This window comes from Engystomops pustulosus, chromosome 5, assembly GCF_040894005.1.
Source record: "Engystomops pustulosus chromosome 5, aEngPut4.maternal, whole genome shotgun sequence".
NCBI lineage: Eukaryota > Metazoa > Chordata > Amphibia > Anura > Leptodactylidae > Engystomops > Engystomops pustulosus.
In genome coordinates this window covers 32,506,118-32,525,724 of record NC_092415.1, presented here as the reverse complement: position 1 = coordinate 32,525,724, position 19,607 = coordinate 32,506,118, and the positions used below count along the sequence as shown (strand labels likewise).

The following is a 19,607-nucleotide window of genomic DNA, read 5'->3' as shown; positions in this document are numbered from 1 at the left end:
CGTGCCCCGATGTCTCCGTGCCCCGCTGTCTCCGTGCCCCGATGTCTCCGTGCCCCGCTGTCTCCGTGCCCCGCTGTCTCCGTGCCCCGCTGTCTCCGTGCCCCGATGTCTCCATGCCCCGATGTCTCCGTGCCCCGATGTCTCCGTGCCGCTCCCCGATGTCTCCGTGCAACGATGTCTCCGTGCGGCTCCCCGCCGCTCCCCGATGTCTCCGTGCCCCGATGTCTCTGTGCCCCGATGTCTCCGTGCCGCTCCGTGCCGCTGCCTGATGTCTCCATGCTGCCGCTGCCCCATGTCTCCGTGCTGCCGCTGCCCCATGTCTCCGTGCTGCTCCCCGGTGTCTCTGTGCTGCTCCCCGGTGTCTCTGTGCTGCTCCTCGTTGTCTCTGTGCTGCTCACCGTGTTCTGCAATGTGTTCTTCACACATATATATTGTTCTTCACATACTATTTTGTTCGCACCGTTCCGCGCGTATCTCCCGACAAGTAAGCAGATGTGCCGAACATCTGTAATCTATTCTTCACTGTGTTTTTCACTGTGTTTTTCACTTAAATGATCCTGTGGTCACTGTGTTCACTGTTTTTATTCTATTCTTCATTGTTCTTCACTGTGTTTTTTTAATTAAATGCTCGATCTCGAGCAGGGGAAATACTCGTCCGAGCAACGAGCCGTTTCGAGCACCTTAATACTCGAACGAGCATCAAGCTCAGACGAGTATACTCGCTCATCTCTAGTTGAGACAAATAATTGAAAAGGTGCTGCTCCTCCTCCTACTTTTACTCCATTCCGGGTTTGGGCATCATAAACTGAATCTCAAAAAAAAGTGAATGTGTGGTCGCACCCTTAGGGCATAGATAGGCTATTTACATTACCATAATTGGAAAAGGGATAGGGATCTGTTTTTATTAGGTGCAGCTCATTCAGTTTAATTTACTGACAGGTATCCTCTAATTTGGCATGTCCTCTTGTGTCAGTAATGCACGTTGGAAATTTTTCCTATGATAGATGTATCCAGTTTCTTTCTACCTGATGCTGCACAAATATATTTTTTTAACTAGAATTAAAATACACAAAAAGAATAGTCTCGCAGCTTGCACGGCACCGTAGGTATGTGGAAATACAATTCATGTCACCGAATAACATCTGCAGCTCTTACATCCAAATAACAGGTTACATTAATAGAAAGGGAAATGAGGAATCCCCACTGTGCTCATATTAACAGCCTGATAATAGAAGTAAGGAGGCAAGAGAAGAAGTAAGAGATAAAGAAAGTTCTAACAGAGAGTAAAAAAAAAAGTTGAATAAATCTCGATCAGTCAAAAATAAACCATGGATGGAACTGGAAGCGATGTTAAAGGGGTGTTCACATTTAAGCTAATAAATGTTATTGATTGTATAATGAAAAGTTATACAATTTTCCAATACACTTTCTATATCAATTCCGCAGGGTTTTCTAGATTTCTGCTTGCTGTCATTTTATAGAAAGTTTCATTGTATTCTTCCAAAGGATAGAAATCTGTCCATGGTCACACAGGTGGACGGCTCGTTATAACCAACAGCTCTGATTACTCTCTCTGATATAACGAGCCGTGCACCTCTCTGATCACGGTCAGATTTCTGTCCACTGGAAGAATACAATGAAACTTTCTACTGTATAGAAGGAAAGCAAGCAGAGATCTAGAAAACTGTGCGGAAGTGATACAGAAAGTATATTGGAAAATTGTATCACTTTTCATTAAGCTTCGTATAGACAGCAAGCAGAGATATAAAAAAAACATCAGGAAGTGATACAGAAAATATTTTGGAAAATTCTATCATTTGAATTTATCAAACAAAAAAAGGTACAAGAAAAGGGCCAATATCTACAAACCCATATTTATTAATTCATATTTAATATTCCACAATGGAAATTAAAAAATAGGACACATATAAATTTTAATGGCACATTTTTAACTGTTTATAAATGTATATGTGTCCCATTTTTTCACTTTTCATTGTAGAATATTAAATATGAATAGATAAATATGGTTGGTTTGTAGATATTGGCCCTTTTCTTGCATCTTCTTGCCTTTGTGTTTGTTTCATTTATATGGGTTTAATGCATGGTCTTGATACATAGCGGTGCCGTCCTATATTTTTTGGATAAAATTGTATCATTTTTCATCACACAAACAATAACATTAATTGTTAAAAAAATGGGAAATAACACTTGGGGCAATATTTGAAGTATTGCATATGTCTGCATCCAATACACATTGGTGCTGCACCCCGATAAATATTGTAACTGTGAATTTATCTGACACAGAGATGCAACATGCTTGATGGTTGCAGATCCTTTAAGTGTAAAATGAATGGTTACTGTACCAGAACAGTTTTAAAACTGGCAGGTTGTGCATAAACTTTCACCTCATTATCAGATTGGTCCAGTACCAATCATACCTCCAGATCAGTGGATCTCAGCAACTGATAAACAGAGAATAGAGCAGGAAGCAGACAGCTCCACTCTATTTGTAGTGGTGAGACCAGGTTACTGCAGATCATCTCTCATTCATTTGAATAGAAGCTTAATTGTAGTGCCTTGGTTCAGCCACTACATTATAAGTGGAGCTGTTCGCTTCCTGAGCCAATCTATACTTTAGTCATAGCTAAACAGTGGTCAGATTAGTTAAAACTTGCATCAACAATTAAACCCAAAAATAGATTTATCAAAGACTGGCAAATTGTGCGCCAGTGCTTTATGTTATCCCTGCCCCACCCGTTGCGCCATATAAGTCAAGAGGATACCTTAGTCTTTCTATAGACAAATAGAAGAAACAGATGGAAGAAACCAAACTGTACAAACCTGGGGTTAATAAAAATACTAAATCAGCTTTTGTAAAATGCATTACCGTATAATAAATTCAGCAGAATGGCTACATCAAATTTTTAGACCAGCCAGAACTCAGGGGAGAATCCAAGATGGATTTGTTGCACAGCAACGGAGACATGATAAAAGCAAGTAGATGGTTCTTAGCGTGAATAGAGGTCAGAGAACAACAGGATGAACTTAAAAATCTTTAGAAATTGCTCTAATTATTGTATAAGAATATACATTCACTGCAGGTTTGTATCATTATTTGTTTAGCTTCTTCAACTTTGGATCATTCGGTACAAAAACTCCTTAAGGACCAAGACAAATGTTCTTTTTTTATTTTTCCACAACCGTTTTTTATTCTCTGGCAGCCATATGAGGGGTTGGACAAAATGATGAAGCTGTAGGGCTACTGTTTGGGAATGGACAACCAGATGGAAAAGGAAAGGACACAAAAGGACCCTATACAATAGGTAACAACTTGTCGATGTTCCCCAAGAGAACAATACAGTACAGAATCAAAAAATCTGATTCAAAATGAGAATCAAAAAAAAGGTAGGATGAGAAGACTAGCAAGTGTCAAAAGATCAAACAATATTGAAGTCCATAAAACACTAACAAGCTCCAAAAAACGTATATCAATCACTGGGAAGGGGACAGATAATCCTTATATAAGATATCAGAGTCCAGGTCCAGAGAGCGATTGGCCGGGCCCCTGATATTCAAACAAACCAGGCTAGCAGGGGAGGAATACGACCAGAGGAGACAGTTAGCTTAACATAGTCAACAGGAGATAGATGGGTCTGGTAGAAATCAATTAAGACAGCCAAGAGAGAAATAAGGCAGTGTTCAGACTAGTGGAGGACAGAATGCAAAATAAGTACAAAATCATGGTCGGCAGCGCATCTTCTGCCATACTTTACAGGCACAGATGTTACAGAAAACACCCCTATTTTAACATATCATCATTTGTGCAGAACTTTCCTTTTATTTTTAGAGCTGCCCCAGCCCTTACATTCAACACTGAGGAAATTTGGGGGCTTCTGTCCCTTTTTGACTTTCAGACAAAACTACAAATCTTTTGCCGATTCAACAAACTGAGATGCGAGATCAAGGAAAGAGTAGATCTCAACGCACTTACTAGGTGCCCCACCAACACTCATTGATTTTTGGATCTCTCTCATGTTTGACTTATCTCATCCCCAAACCAAATATCCAGTTTTATGGACAGCACAGTTTAGCAACAGCATTATATAATCTACATGGCTAAGTCAAATGGAAAAGGGAAAACTTCTAATTATTTTAAGTTGTAAATGTTTTTTTTGGATTTCATTCAATATTTGTTAACTTTAGTATGCAAGTCAGTATGATTATGGCATTGGCAATTTTTATGCATAAAAAGCATAAAAATAGCTTTTTGTCACTGCAACTTTTCTCTGTCAATGGAGCTGTGGGTTTTTTTTTATTTGCATGATGAGTTTGTTTTTTGGTGTTATAGATGGAGAGTTATAGATGACTTTGTTTTACTATCTATTCAAATTTTTTATTTAAGGCAAATTGACTTAAAGCCAACAAATAGCGCTGTAGAGCAGATCGATGTGTAACGCTGGTGTTCGGTTTTACCACAAGCTTTTCTTCAGCCACTGTGTCAGGCCAAGCACCAGCTCTCTCAGGGCTCGAGTGGCGCCTCTCTCTCCTTCTAGAAGGAGCAGGGCCTGTTCCACCAGTCTTGTCCTAGCCAATCAGGACAACTACAGCCATTTAGTCCAGCTTGTTTCTGTGGCTTTCCCGCGTGTGACCGCCGGTTGGGCCCTGACTCTGTTCCTGCTCCGAGTTCCCTGGCATTTAACACCTGATGTATTTTGAACCTGCGCTGCCTGCCACGACCCTCAGCCTGTTCCCGACTCTGCTAGTACTCTGCCTGCCTTGACTTTGACTACCCGCTTTTCCTGACCCCTCGGTACCACGTACCAATGTCTCTGTGCCCACTGGGACAGGAGGAAAGGGCCTAGTGACCTCTCTGCGGCAAAGTCCCGATCCTTGTACATGGGTTAAAGGGTGAATACGGGATAGGTCTAGGGTTAACGCCCGTAGTGTCTGGCCCAAAGTCAAACCAGTGGGATAGCACAGTGGGTCCACAACCTGCTGCTTGTTATACAATGCCCGTAGCTCATGGTCTGGTGAGAAGACATGCCCCCATTGTATTTAATGAAGCTACAATCTTGGAACATAAAAGCATTTTTCACAGTCCTGCTGCTACTAACAGTGCACAAACGTACGCTCATACAGATCTCCAGGGACAAAACCTGTACAGCACTGTATGGACAAAACCTTTGTATGGCCAAAACTTCTGATTCTGATTCTCTTTGAATTAATATTATGTCTTGAAAGCAACATGCTCTAAACACTTCACAGCAAATTATGGAAACTAGAGCTAACGTTATAAGGTTCCTGCTTCAGCAGTTTTCCTGTTCTTCTGTGGACCAGCGTGGTGTAGCTCTTATTTATTCACATACATTGTGTCGCTGCCTTTGTAACATTTTTATTCTTACTTTGAGGAATTGATTCCTCCCCTGGAGATAAACAGCTTGCCTTGTTATGTCCATTGTCATTGCTTACAATCACTCCTCCATCAAGTAGACATCTTAGGGTTGTTGTTACAATCAGACTTTTATTTTCTAGGACAAATACTTCAAAATATCGGCTGGAAAATAATTGTAGCGGAGCACAAGCTGAAAAGAGGAATCGTACAAAAGCATCGCAGGAAGGCGGATAATGGGGTCAGTAGAAATTCAACAGGTCAATACATTAATATTGTATGCAACTAACATTGGTTGCTCTCAGTTTTAGTTGGAAAAATATTTTTAATATCATTCATGATCTATTGTATTCACAGGGGTAATAGGACATTGATGTAGATGACCAGACAGTTATGACTATGATTATGACTAGGCTTTTCAGATTAGGTAGTTTCTAAGATTGTCGAAAGGGTCTATCAGGGTTTTTTCCTGGTGTCCAACTGGTCAAACCATCAAAATCCATCATGATAAACCAGGGACACTTACTCATAGATCCAGGCACCGGGACAGTGGTAATCATCTTATATTTATTATCCCTTGTTATCAACTTCCAAATTTCTTTTTTTTTCTTTACTCAATTACCGCACTTTGAGAAGAACTATTACAAGGGTCATTCCTTGGATTGTATCTAATACAACACTTGACCAACAGTGGTTTCGGCAAGAGTACAAAATGTACAAAATGGCTTCCCATAGCTTCATTGCTTTTGTCTCTAGGGGAACATACCTTACCTATGTTGGGAACAGACCTCCCTGAATCCTGCTTTTAAGAGTAAGATAGAGGTAATAACAAAAGGTGGCTACTGTATGTATGATCAGATAGGGCTCCGATGTTTGACTCCTTCAATTCAGGTATAAGTTAGTTGAGGCGAAATATGTTATTTGGCTTCCTTTATTTAACATGTATGTAATTTATGTGGTTCAATGACTTATTCAAAAACAAACTTTTAGGAAAGTCATGTGCAACCAATGGGTCCCTCACAGATCAAGGCTCCCTGGTCTTCCATTAACCTGAACAGTGGATGCACCCCACTGATGATAGCCAGGTCCCAATAAATGAAGAAGCAGGACAAATTGATGACCCTGCTAAATTCAAATGCATCTAGAACAGAAACTTGAGACCTGTGAGAAATTGGCGGTCTGGGGTTTTCCCATGAGAGAAAGTTCTCAAATTATAATCCCCTAATGATATTTACACAATGAAGAAAATTTTTTACCTCCTTACTTTACAATTTTACTCAGTTTTATTGCTGTTTTAGCTCCCAACACTCGGTTATGCAGTAACTCAGGCAGTGTAAAATTCCAGAGTGTGGGGACTCTCTAAGCAGACACATTATGCTATGAGATGCTGTGAGCTGACAATGTGCTTAGATTATCAGGGTGCAGGTTTATGTACACTTTCATTTAGCTTCTGAACATTCACTAGTATCTGACACATTGAAAAAGAGAGATGAGAGAGATCAGAGATGTTGAGATCCATGAGATGCATATAACACAAAATGACTCACTTCAGCTCTGCTACATCTGAGTTATAACACACGTAGAGTGCCTCGGTCTCCTGCTATAAGATCTTATGTTATCTGTAGCTTGTAGAGTATGTCTTTGCACGATGCTGCTTACTGGCAGTAAGCGTCTGTGTGTGAGCTTGTCTTGTATTGCAGGGGGGGGGGAGTAGGAGGCAGACAGGAGAAGCTATTCATGAGAAGAATCTGCTCTGCCGGACTGTAAAAGATAGAAGATATACAGTCGGATCCCGGGGGAACCGAAATTGTATACATGTTGCATTTTGTTAATAACAGTGAATTGGAGAATGTGTTATTTTGTTATCCGGAGTATATTTAAGAATCTTGTATTGGTGTGATTACCCCTTTAAGTCGGGTCTACTAGACGGCTGATATATAGAATCATTTACATGAAATAAAGATTGCATTAGAATGGCCGCCATCGCATAGCCCTGCAATGAGCTGGAAGGGGATTATGTAAAGCTGCTGGATGGGTCAAGTACAAGACATTTGGTTGCTATTTTCTCATTTAAGACAAGCAGTTTTATTATTAAGAAGTCCTATTATCTCACTCCCAGCCAGCAGGATATTTGCTGTATCAGGTTATCAGTTCTGTAGAGACTCCTTCTCTATAATTAACGTCTGCGTTACTTTGCAGAACTGTATCCAAGTTACTTTATAATTATAAGACTTCTCCGAGCACATGGCAAGCCGGGTTATTTTTAGTTGGAAATTGAATACATTTAAATGAAGACTTTGTAATTCTCTGCACACAATGAAGGCCGTGAATGAAAGAACAAAACTTGCTTTATGGCAAACGGTAGAAATAACTGACTTAACAATTTTCAAGAATTTTCCTAATGTTTATAAAGCAAAATATGATAGCAATGACTTTTTATTTCTTTAGTTTCTAATCTTACATATTATTCCTTTACATTATTTTAACACAATTGTCAGCAGTGTGGTGAGTAATTTTGCCAGGCACTAAAATTAATCAGATTAGAAATGTTTCACTTTTGTAAAAGCAGCTAAAATAGTCAATAGTTGGAGGCATCCTAGTTTTTTAGATGCAACATTTGGGAAATATGTTCATAGTTAAGTGGTCAGACAAACATTGCAGGAACTAGCAGTATAAGTGATTAAAAGAAACTATGTAAGAAATCTAATAAAATGCTTCTTCCTCCCTTTATCTGGCTCTTTTCCCTATACCCCCCTAAAATCCATTGCAGATTCCAAAATGTAAGGCAAACCTATGTACTCGAAGTCACAAATGAATTTCTTACTTGTTTTGTTTTGTCCATTGCCTTTAATATGGAAAGGTTAAGGTCCTCCAGTGCTGCGAGGACACTTTCATATTCTCCCAAATGCTGGGAAAAGTAATCTGCAAAGAGAGAAAGCATTGTATAAGAGAACATGTTTTACACAATTCTTTAGCTTTTGCCACCTCGTAGCCTCGTAGTATATTATATCACATTGTCTAATATTTCATATTAAATTTAGACAATCCCCACTAACCAGAAAAAAAGTACATTTGAGGTGTCAATTTATTTTCATTTAACATTGAATTATGAGAAATATGACATACCGTATATACTCAAGTATAAGCCAACACGAATATAAGCTGGGGCACCTAATTTTACCACAAAAACTCGGAAAACCTATTGACGCGAGTATAAGCCTAGGGTAGGAAAGGCATTGGTCACAGGCTCCACCTAGTATATACCTATCCAGATCCGTACCCCTCTGTATACAGTTAGTCAGCCTTCTGCCCCCAGTATATAGTCTGCCAGCCCCTAATATATAGTGTGCCTGCCCCCTGTATATAGCATGCCAGCTCCCTGCCTGCCCCCCAGTATATAACCAACCCCTGCCCCAGTATATAACCAGCCCTATGCACCCAGTATATAGCCAGCCCCCCCCAGTATATAGCTAGGCAGCCCCCAGTATATAGCTTGCCAACCCCCTGTATATAGCCTGCCCCTGTTTATAACCAGCACCCTGCCAACAATATATAGCCAGCCCCTGCCCCCACTATGCCCAGCACATAAAAAAAAATCAACTCACTACTCACCTTTCCGACAACCCCACAGGTCCTCTTCTTGATCCCTGTGCATAGGCAGCAACAGGTCTGTGTGCATGGGAGGAGCACAGACTATGATGTCAGACGCTTGCTCCGAGTATAAGCCGAATGCACGGCATTGTGCTGAAAAACTCATCTTATACTTGAGTATATATGGTACATTGTTATTTTTTGGGTGATAAAAAATGGTATGAGTACCAATGAAAATAACGACTCATTCCACAAAAATAAGCCCTTAGTAAGTTTTGTAGGTGCAAAAATTAAAACAGTTGAGACTTTTTAAATATGGTGATGCAAAACATAACATTAACAAAACATAATGGGACCATGGGGGACTGGAATAGTAATGGGGGAATGAATAAGTAATAAAACGCTTATAGGCGCCCCAGTATTTCAGAGCGCCCCAGGCTGATTAGCAGAATTTCTATAACTCTATATGGCCAAAATGACTCTAAAATGATTCTATTCATCGGGAGCTTGTAAGTGGGATTAGTCCAATATTAGTGAAACTGATGCTTTAAAGGTGAAAATGCTTTCCTATACTACAAAAACAAAATTAATAAAATTTACTTAATCTTTAGGTGCCCCAAATGGATGCCATTAAAAAGTAAAATCCTGCCTGCAAAAAACAAGCTCAAAACCACCCACATAAATTATAGAAAACAGTTCAAAGGTTAAAGTTCTTATAAATAATTGTTAAAACCTCATTATTTTTATTAAAACAAAATACAAATAATTGCCATATCCTGAGAACAGGCAGTCTGCTTGAGGGTTTAACAAAATAGGAATTTTTACACAAACCATATTACAAAGTTGCATAACTTATTAGGATACAAGTATTGAATAAGATTTATTTGCTTAATTCAGAATGAATCCCCCTTTTAAGTTGTTCCTAATGTATCGCATGCATCATTAATAATTGCTACTTTTCAACAAAGTGGCAAAAATAGATCTTTAGGACTTGAAGATTAGCTGCTGCCTGCCAAATTACTTAGGTTGTATATCACATCTGATTTCGGCTGCCAAGTCTGGAAAGCTATTGGGAGAGTTTACAATGTACTTTCAAGTTCTGCTTCCTTTCAGAGGATCTGATGAGCAATTAGGCACAAAAGACCTAAAAATAAATATTTGGAGTTTGGAGAGTTTGGAGAACGCTTAGAATTCACATTTCACCTCCTTGAGGACGTTATATTCGGCAATATCTAAATGATAGATGCCATGAAGGTTCCCAACATGATATATCAGATTTTTTTTGTTCATGCAATACATTGGTCCCCTGAATGAACCAAACTTGGCCAATCTTAAATTAAGAAGACGTGAAGAGGTTCTTTAACCTTAGACAAGTCTTCTTGGTCTTCACCAACCTATCAAGATACCAGGAAGACAGAACATAGACTGGCAGCGTTTTTGTATAACCTCCATTCCACTAGCACAGGGAGTCTTGTCTTGATTCCTGTAACTCCCTACTAATTGGCCTTACTGTACTCCTCCACTACAATCTATTTTTAGAACTGGATGGTGATTGGGTCATTATCCAGACTCGTCTATCAATGCGGACACTACACAGATGCTTCCACTCCACCGGTAACCCACCACTTTCAATTCTGTTCAAAAAAATCCCCCTCATCCACAAAGCTCTGCACAATGCTGCACCACCCTGCCTTTCCCCCCGTATCTCAGTCTATCACCCTACCCATACTCTTCAATCTGCTAGTGATCTAAGATTATTGTCTTTCTTAGGGCGAATTCACATGAATCCCATAATGATATATGGTGCACAACGCCATTATACGGGAAAAGAAGGGACATGTCCTATCTGTTCTTGGGTACGAAACGGTACGGTGCCGCACGTGTGCAGCACCATACCGCTCCGTGCCACCCTGTGCGCCCATTGCCAGCCAATGGGGGACATATATACGGTAGCAGTTTATAGGTCCCACAACGGTCGCGTAAATTCGCCCTTAATTAGAAGCTACCACTCATATCTCCTGGACTTCTCTTTAGCTGCACCAATTCTCTGGAATGCCCTACTTTGTACTTACTTCATCAAACTAATACCCCAATTCCAAATATTTAAACAGGCCCTAAAAACCCATATCTTCAGACAGGCTCATCACATTCCCTAATTGCATGGAACTTTTCCCAAACTTTTTTTCTTACTTTTCACTCATCTCTGCAGTTTTCTCTTCCTGTCTATGGAATCCCTCACCACTTGATATCACTCCAGTCTGATACACCCTTGTCTCTATAACTTATTCAGCATTATTTATTCATTTAATTATTTTTATCCAATGTACAAGTATGGTGTAAACCCTCTACTCTCATAGACTTTAAGCTCATATTATAGGTTCCTATTGTTTCATCTGACAATGTTGTTGTTGATATCTTTTTGTCTGTAGATTTAGTCTATGATTTGTACAGCTCTAGAAAAAATTGGCACCCACCAGGATGTCTTCATAGCGCACATTTTGGCTCATCTCGAATATATTTCAACTTTGTTGGAATTGGTAAATCTTCTCCTTTAATATGGTCAACAGAAGTGTTGTTCACAATCCACATTTCGAGAAAGTCTTGTCCAATAAGTTACGTAAGTTTAGTATTCTCTACATAAACACCCTGCAGCTACAAACGCTACTTGACAGTGGCCTAAAATCTGACATGCTGCATAATACTGTGGCCTTAGAAAACTTCCCATAAAACAGTAGGATATGTAAGCAGCGAATATCCAGAGCACTTCATTAGACTTATGTGAGTGAGCAGGAGGGGGCCGCAGGAAAAAATGGTGAAAACTGTGTGATGTGAACGGGGGATGATCTCAGCCATGCCTCATTGTGCTCATTTTTTAGAAAATAAAGTCTGCTCATTTTTTGGAAAATAAAGTCAGGGCTGAGATACAGGTTTTTCTTGTATGTGAAAATAAAGAAGATATTTACTGTAATAATTATATCTGAAGAGTTGCAAACAGAATTAGGTAAATACTGGGGCATAATATTATAAAGGTTTGGAAATGGTCTTCTAAGATTAATAGACAGGAAAGATGTTGATCGATTTCTAAGGGATTGTTTTAACACACACCTGAAATGTCAAGCACAGTAAACTTTCAAAACATCTGCTTTTATGAAGAAGGTCACACTTGCTGATGATCAATAAAGAACATTTGTTTAGCTGACAGAAGTAGCACGGTTGTACTTAATATTTTTATTTCATGTTTGTTCAATTTCTTTCAATGTTAACACCTTCTACAGTCCAGATTGTTATTGTCCTTGAAATATGCTGGCCAGTTTTTTGTGGTCAGTTATGTAGTATGATGTCCAGTCAATGGTGGTCTAGTGTGTAGTATACTGTCCAGTCTCTAGTGGTCTGTTGTATACTATGATGTCTGGTGGTCTGATGTGTAATGTGCTGTCCAGTCCCTGGTGGTATGGTGTGTAGTATGATGTCCAGTCCCTGGTAGTCAGGTGTGTAGTATGATGTCCAGTCCCTGGTGGTCTGGTGTATAGTATGATGTCCAGTCCCTGGTGGTCTGATGTGTAGTACGATGTCCAGTCCCTGGTGGTCTGGTGTGTAGTACGATGTCCAGTCCCTGGTGGTCTGGTGTGTACTACGATGTCCAGTCCCTGGTGGTCTGGTGTGTAGTACGATGTCCAGTCCCTGGTGGTCTGGTGTGCAGTATGTTGTCCAGTTAATAGTGGTCTGGAGATTGGAATCCTGTCCAGTCTTGGGTGGTCTGGAATACTATGCTGTAGAGTTCCTGGTGGTCTCCTGAGTATTGATTGCCAAATTCCTTACGGACCTGTGAATATTTTCAGTGATAGCAGTACAGTACACTCAAATATTTATATCACAGTGGCCTCGGCGCTTATGTTTAACTTGTCATCCAACATCTGTGCAATGATTTATAATTGAGCAATGCGTGAAGAGTATTCCTATAGGGGTAAGTATTTCTAACCACAGCAAGCCATCAGAAATGTTCCAGAAATATCTATTGTATATAGATTTACTTGTTAAAGGAAACTTACCATCAGGAATCTATCTGTTAAGCTAGCTCTGATGCTTGGTTCCCAGTAACATCCTAAGCCTTAAACTATCCTTCCCTAATCCTATGATGCTTTCACTTTATCCAACTAATATGCTCATTTTCCACAAAGGCTACTGGGGCAAGGAGTAGCCTCTTCAGGGAGCAGGAGCAAAGACTACACCTCAGTGGCCTATGCGCTACTTCTACACCGTAGTTGAAGCTTCTGTCACACCACAGATTCCCGGAGCTTTGCACATGCACAGTAGCTCCATGCACGTGCACATCACCGCTCTGAAGTCGGAGCTATTGTGCATGTGCAGAGCTCCGGGAGCCAGTGGCATGACAGAAGCTTTGGCTATGACGTACAGGTAGGCGGGATCGCAGAGGCTACTGGTGCATTAAGTAGCCTTTGCTCCTGATCCCCAGAGATCCCCAGTAGCCTCCGTGGAAAATTAGCATATTAGAATAAAGTATAGATTAGGTTAGAAAGCATTATAGGATTAGGGAAGGATAGTTACTGGGAACCTACCATCACATCTACCTTAATAGATAGATTCCTGATTGTGACCATCTCAGTCTCCTAGTTCCTTGCATGGCAACTGTCCCTATTTTGCTGGGATAGAATCTAATTTTGGATAGTTCTGAAACTTTGTCCTGTCCGAGTTAGAAGCACCCAAGCCTATTCCCTAATATTCCTTGTCACATTTTACAATTTTTTTATAGACTCATAACCTACCTGGCATGCATAGTATACTTCAAGTAGTGGATGCATTTCACTTATTTTTTTTTATTTCCTACCAAAGCTTTTTAAAGGTCATATGAACTCTTTGGGATGTTTTGTGAAACTAACTTTTTCTTTATTTGAGAGGTACACCTAGGGTTAGAGAAGTCAGACCTGTGGCCTACAACTGGTGAAGCCGTGAGGAGTGGAGCAGACATGTATGACGCCCTGAGGGGGTAAGTGATGGGTGGCAGGAGATATAGGGGATATGGGAGGTTTTTTAAATTTGAAATCAATTTTTCATGGAGCAGTTTCCCGAGGGTGGGGGGGGGGGGGAGACCATTCCTCCTGCGGGACTAGGGACACAGCTCTGCATACAGAAAGGTAAACTTTGATCCAACTTTTTGTTTTTTGATCCAATTTTTTTTTTAAGGTTTTACTACAAAAACTCTTTGGCAATGTGTACACTATTCTCTATGGGGGTGTGGGGGAGCCTGACAGAGGGCTGATGACACAATCTACACAATTTTGTATGTAACCCGGCCTGTAGTTGCCTGTATATTTCTTGCTGGGCCAGAAGGGTAGTTGGTCATATGTGACCACTTTGACCAATCAGTGACCTCAAGGTGTAAATGATGATGTCACTGCTAAAAATTTCCTGGATGTGGCTGATGAACATGTTGGCCATCAAGTGACTGCACAGGAAGTCCCTGGGTTATGTACAGGATAGTTTCTGTAGGTTTGTATTTGAGTTGAATTTGTATGTAAGTCGGGACAGGTATATTTTCTAAGTGTTACCAAACTATTTTTGGTCCATGTGACAATTGAATTTTAAAAATTTGGGGTTGACAAGGGAACAAGGATTTATAATAAAGCTTCATTGTGGACACTTTACACTTGATCATTGGAGCCTGGGACTAGAATACAGTAAATGACCTGCATCCAGGGAGAGATCTTAGTGGGCAGAGAGATTTGTTTGAAACTAGGGGCCATCTTTAATTCGAGGGTTCTTAAGCCGAGGATTGCCTGTATTTCTTTTTGGGTGTTGATAGGAATAGGGAAGTAAACCATAGGGTTCCCTGGAAGCATTGGGAAATATAAGTTCTTTTGGTTTGGTTTTTAGTTGGCTTTTTAAAAAATTACTGCCCAGATAAGTCCTTTAACTTCCCCAAAAGTAACAGCATAAAATGATTCTTAAGGAGGACATTTGTTAAGTAATCATAAATGATCTTACCGTACAGCTCTTCTGTGTCCAGGTTACTGGGGAAAAAAATGTATAATTAGAAATATTATAAAAATTCATGGACAAAAGTTTTCAATAAAAAAAACACAATTCTCCAATCTTATCTTATCCTAATGTTGTAAATAAAATATAGCCCCAAGCCCTGCACCGGTGGGACCTTCACCTTGTGGTCATCACATATGTTTCCTACATGTAATGTCATCATTGGTTAATCCATACATTGGGATTCATGGTTGAACACTGCAGTTGAGGTAAATCCTTGAATCCTTGTTGCTGAGAATAAAGTATTTGACTGACACATGGTTATGTTTAGCAAATGTATTCCCCCGTCCATGGGGAATGAAGCCTGTAAGCATATTGTGCTGCTTCCTATGTTGTTTCCCTCCGTGCTGCACGGATGACCCCATTCGAAGCTTTGGAAGTCGGCCTGGCTGCTACTAAATTGGTCTTACTACATCTCTAGAGGAAAACCTGAATGCACAAGAAATCCTGATGTATTTGTAGGCTTCTGGAAAACTGCATTCACATAAGAGTCTTGTCATGTAGAGGATATATGAATGAATGAGCTGCCATTCATGAATATTTGAATAGGTGTTGATCTGTCACATCACAAAGAACTGAAATATTGGCGAGCACTTGAGTCTGTCAAAAATAAGAATCGTATCGCACCCAAACCTATTTTTTCTTGATTAAAATTGTGCCGGATCATTGATGAATCAATGGAGCGTTCCCAAAATTGTCCATAGAATTCTCTATATTCAATGAGGCAGATTTAGCAATCTGTTTACAACAGAATCTATCCACGTATAAATTAATGTCTTAAAGCAAACATGTCAGGTAGTAACAGGCTATGGTCACGTAACACTAAACCCAAAAACAGAACTTTTTGTAATTACATAGAGAAAAACCCACAGTCCAATAAGGTACAGTTGAGCACTGGTGCTCCCCATGTCTGCGTAGTGATTCAATGAAGCCGATGTAGTACACCCTAGCTTGACTATGGCAGATGCACATTGACGCCGAGGTGTACTATTTCGGCTTCGTTGAATCACTGCACAGCCTCTGCATGTTCTAGGCCGAAGTAAGTTTTTACCTTTATTTTTTTTTATTTGCTGACACAGAGGGAATCATTCTGGAGCAATTTGGGACTCTAAACCACTGCTCCATGAGGATCTTTGGGTGGTTTAGTGTCCCAAATTGCCCAGACAGGAAAAGGGCAAAGCTTTGTGGAAGGGTAAAAAGATTGCTTTAATTAAATAAAAAGCTTGAAGTAGCAATCCCCGCAATCACACAAACACATAACTGAGACTGAATACAGGAAGGAGGGCAATAAGGAGGACATAACGGGTAACAACCAGAGAAGGTCTACAAGGCAAGTACAATTACATACACACCGACAAAGGGGAATAGACAGGAAAGTGGTGAGTGCATACAAGAGGACAGACAAACTTCAGAATCTCTTACCACAGTCAAAGAAATAAGCTACTGGAGAGTATAAATGTTCCTACAGAACAGAGCCAGGGATAAGCTGCAGATACAGCAATACCTAGCAAATACTGAGTGACAGAACCAGCCTCATATGGAGCCCGACCACTCCTGATAATAAAAAATTAACAAAGCTGAGAACTAAAAACAGCAGCAGTTAATGCAGAAACACAAATAACAAAAAGACAGGTAACAAACAATCAGGCCACATAGAACAGTGGTAGAGAACCGACCAGAAAGGGTGTTGGTTCAGATCCTGACACCTAAAATAGGTGAATATGAAAATCAATGCATAACAATCAAGCGCCAATTTGAAATACAAATCAAGATGTGATTTCAAGTTATTTCCCCCAATTAATGTATGTTCATTTGAGATTTAGGAATCCAGTGGGTGGCTCTAAATAGAAACTCTGTCTTGGCACGTTCACCATTATAAGGGAATAAGTATCACCAGCTAGCAAATTATTCAAGATTTGCTTTAATCCATTTTTCAGAATGTTTCTAATGATTTGGTTCAGGCCTGAATCTCTTTAGTCTGCAAAGATTTTTCATAAAAATTTTAAATATTTTCCTTTTTCCGATTCCCCCTCTCAGTAGCTGGCTGCCATTTTAAAGAATTTATCTGAAGCAATGCAGAAAAAGATTTGGATCTACTTCATTCGCTGAAAAATGGCAGATTTATATCATATCTACAAACTACCCCTGCAATTTCAGCTATCTAGGTTCAGCTGCTGGGCCCAGTAAGTGTCCCATAGTGCCCACACCTTATTAAAGGTGGCGATAATATTGTTTCTAGATGCTGTCAAACTTTCCATGCCACGGACCTCCTGGATCCTAGCCTGGAGTTCCAGCAGTGTCGGTGGAGATGTTCCAGTAATTCGTTATCAGGCATCTTGCTGCTGTAAGTACACACTGGGGCAGATTTATTTACCCGGTCCAGTCGCGATCCAGCGGCGGGTTCTCCAACGCTGATTCGGGTCTTCCGGTGATTCACTAAGGTAGTGCGCCCGATGTCCACCAGGTGACGCTGCTGCGCTAAAGTCCGTTGGAGTTCACTGGAGTTCACCAATTTATCCTGGGTGCAGGTAAGTGCGTGTGAAGTGGCATATTTTTGAAAAAAAATTCTGCAGTTTTTCCGAATCCGTTGGGTTTTCCGATGGCCACGCCCCCAATTTCCGTCGCGTGCATGCCGGTGCCGATGCGCCACAATCCGATCGTATGCGCCAAAAACCCGGGGCAATTCGGCGCAAATTGGTAAATTTCGTGAAACTCAATGGAAAAACGTGATTCGGGCCCTTAGTAAATGACCCCCATTATGTAGGTTGAGCTTACACTCAGTTTTAGCTATCTGAGGGATGTTCAACAGGTAGTATAGCAGGTGCACTGGTATCTGCAGAGAAGAGACTGAATGAATGCACCTGTTACCCTTTAATGGGTGAGACGCAGTAATTAAGTAATTATCAGTAGATGAATGGCCATGTGGATCATCCTCAGACGGCACCTTATATGTGCACCTCCCAGGCTTCAGGAAACCAGTCACCTTGAAGGGCTGGTGGGCAGAATCCTGAGGAACAAAAAATGGGGCACTAATGGGGTGCTAGTACCAAATAAGTATTTTAAGTGTATTGACAACAAAAAAGAATTATTTGATTTTACTCCCAGTAATTAATTTATTAACAATTATAAAAGAAAAAAATATAAAACATTGTAAAAATATTACTTTTTATCAATTTGTATACTGTTTTATACTTTTTTTTATTTTATACTTCTTTTATAATTCATCTAGTACTCATTACTGGGAGTGGAATCAAATGATTCCTTTTTGGTATTGATACTTCTAGAAAACTTTTTTGGTAGTAGTGCCTCATTAATGCCCCATTTTTTTGTTCCTCACAAAAGCTGTGGTGGAAGAATCTCAGCTAGCTTAACCGCCTGCAACCCAGAACAAAGTCAACTGGAGACAAACGGGTGTTGTGGAAATCATTTAAGGTAGCCAGGAGTGAATTAAGGCAGTGTTGAAACTAGTGCAAAAATAAGTACAAAATCCTGGTCGTCAGCGCATCTTCTGAACAGAAAACACCCTTATTTTAACATAGTATACATTATCACCTGTGCTGAACTTTTACATTCAACACTGCAGGAATTTGGGGGCTGTGGTTTATTTCTTTTAACTGCAATTGGATACACTTTTCTTCTGTCCCTTTTTGACTTTCCGCCAAAGCCACAGATCTTTTGCCGATTCAACAAACTGATATCTGAGATCAAGGAAAAAGTAGACCTAGGTGCTCACCAACAGTCATTGATCTTTGGATCTCTCTCATGTCTGACATATAGCAGTACAAAATCACAGTTTATGGGAAGAGGAAGATGCTGCAGCCCGAACAAGCTCAGATGTTACAGCTACGGTACCTTTCATTTCTAAATTTTTATAAAATTTCAACTGTTTCATACAATTTCCTAACCTAGACTCTTTGTTATTTGTGATGGCTCACAGCTCCTATATAATCTCTCCTTCTGGTAATTCCCTGTTGGCTAGTTAGTGAGAAACATGCCATCGTTACAGCAAACAGAAAGTTAGGAAAAATGCAATAATAGTGGTAGAAAATGTAAAAATTACTTCATAATGAAGTATTTAGTCTGCGTACCCTGTTGTTCAATTATATAGTAATCCAAATATAGTTTTTCGAGTACACAAGGGCTGGTCCAAACAACCATCTGCTAGAGTGTTGCTAAGAAAAGTCTTAAAAGGGTTTTTGCATAACTTGCTGATCGGTGGGGGTTTCAGTGATGAGACCCCCACAGATCACAAAAATGTGGGGTCCTATGGAGTCCCAATTACTTCAGTCGGACCCCTCGCCGCCTCCGGAGAGTAATGAAGCAGAAGGCTGCACATGACTGTTCTGTTCCATACATCTCAATGGAGCTGACGGAAATTGTAGAGCGCCGCACTGTATAGGAAATTACTTTATAACTTACTTTATAAAATCAAGGCCTCATTAACACAAACGAATATCTGGCAGCAAAATTTGCGGCCTGATATCCGCCCCATTGATGCCCATAGCGCACAACCACACATGTGTGCAACTGTAGTGTACTGTAAATGGGGAAAACAAAGAGCTTGCTCTATCTT

General features: G+C 40.2%; 1 protein-coding gene across 1 annotated transcript in view; it reads right to left on the bottom strand.

Annotated features, from left to right (window-relative positions):
• Positions 1 to 19,607, bottom strand: part of NECAB1 (N-terminal EF-hand calcium binding protein 1) — a 104,807-nt gene that overhangs the window by 61,985 nt on the left and 23,215 nt on the right. Inside the window, exons 4-5 of the mRNA XM_072151553.1 lie at positions 14,984 to 15,009; positions 8,214 to 8,311 (exon numbers count right to left, since the gene is read on the bottom strand). Of these exons, the coding sequence (XP_072007654.1) occupies positions 8,214 to 8,311; positions 14,984 to 15,009 (124 nt within the window). The remainder of the gene's footprint in view (positions 1 to 8,213; positions 8,312 to 14,983; positions 15,010 to 19,607) is intronic.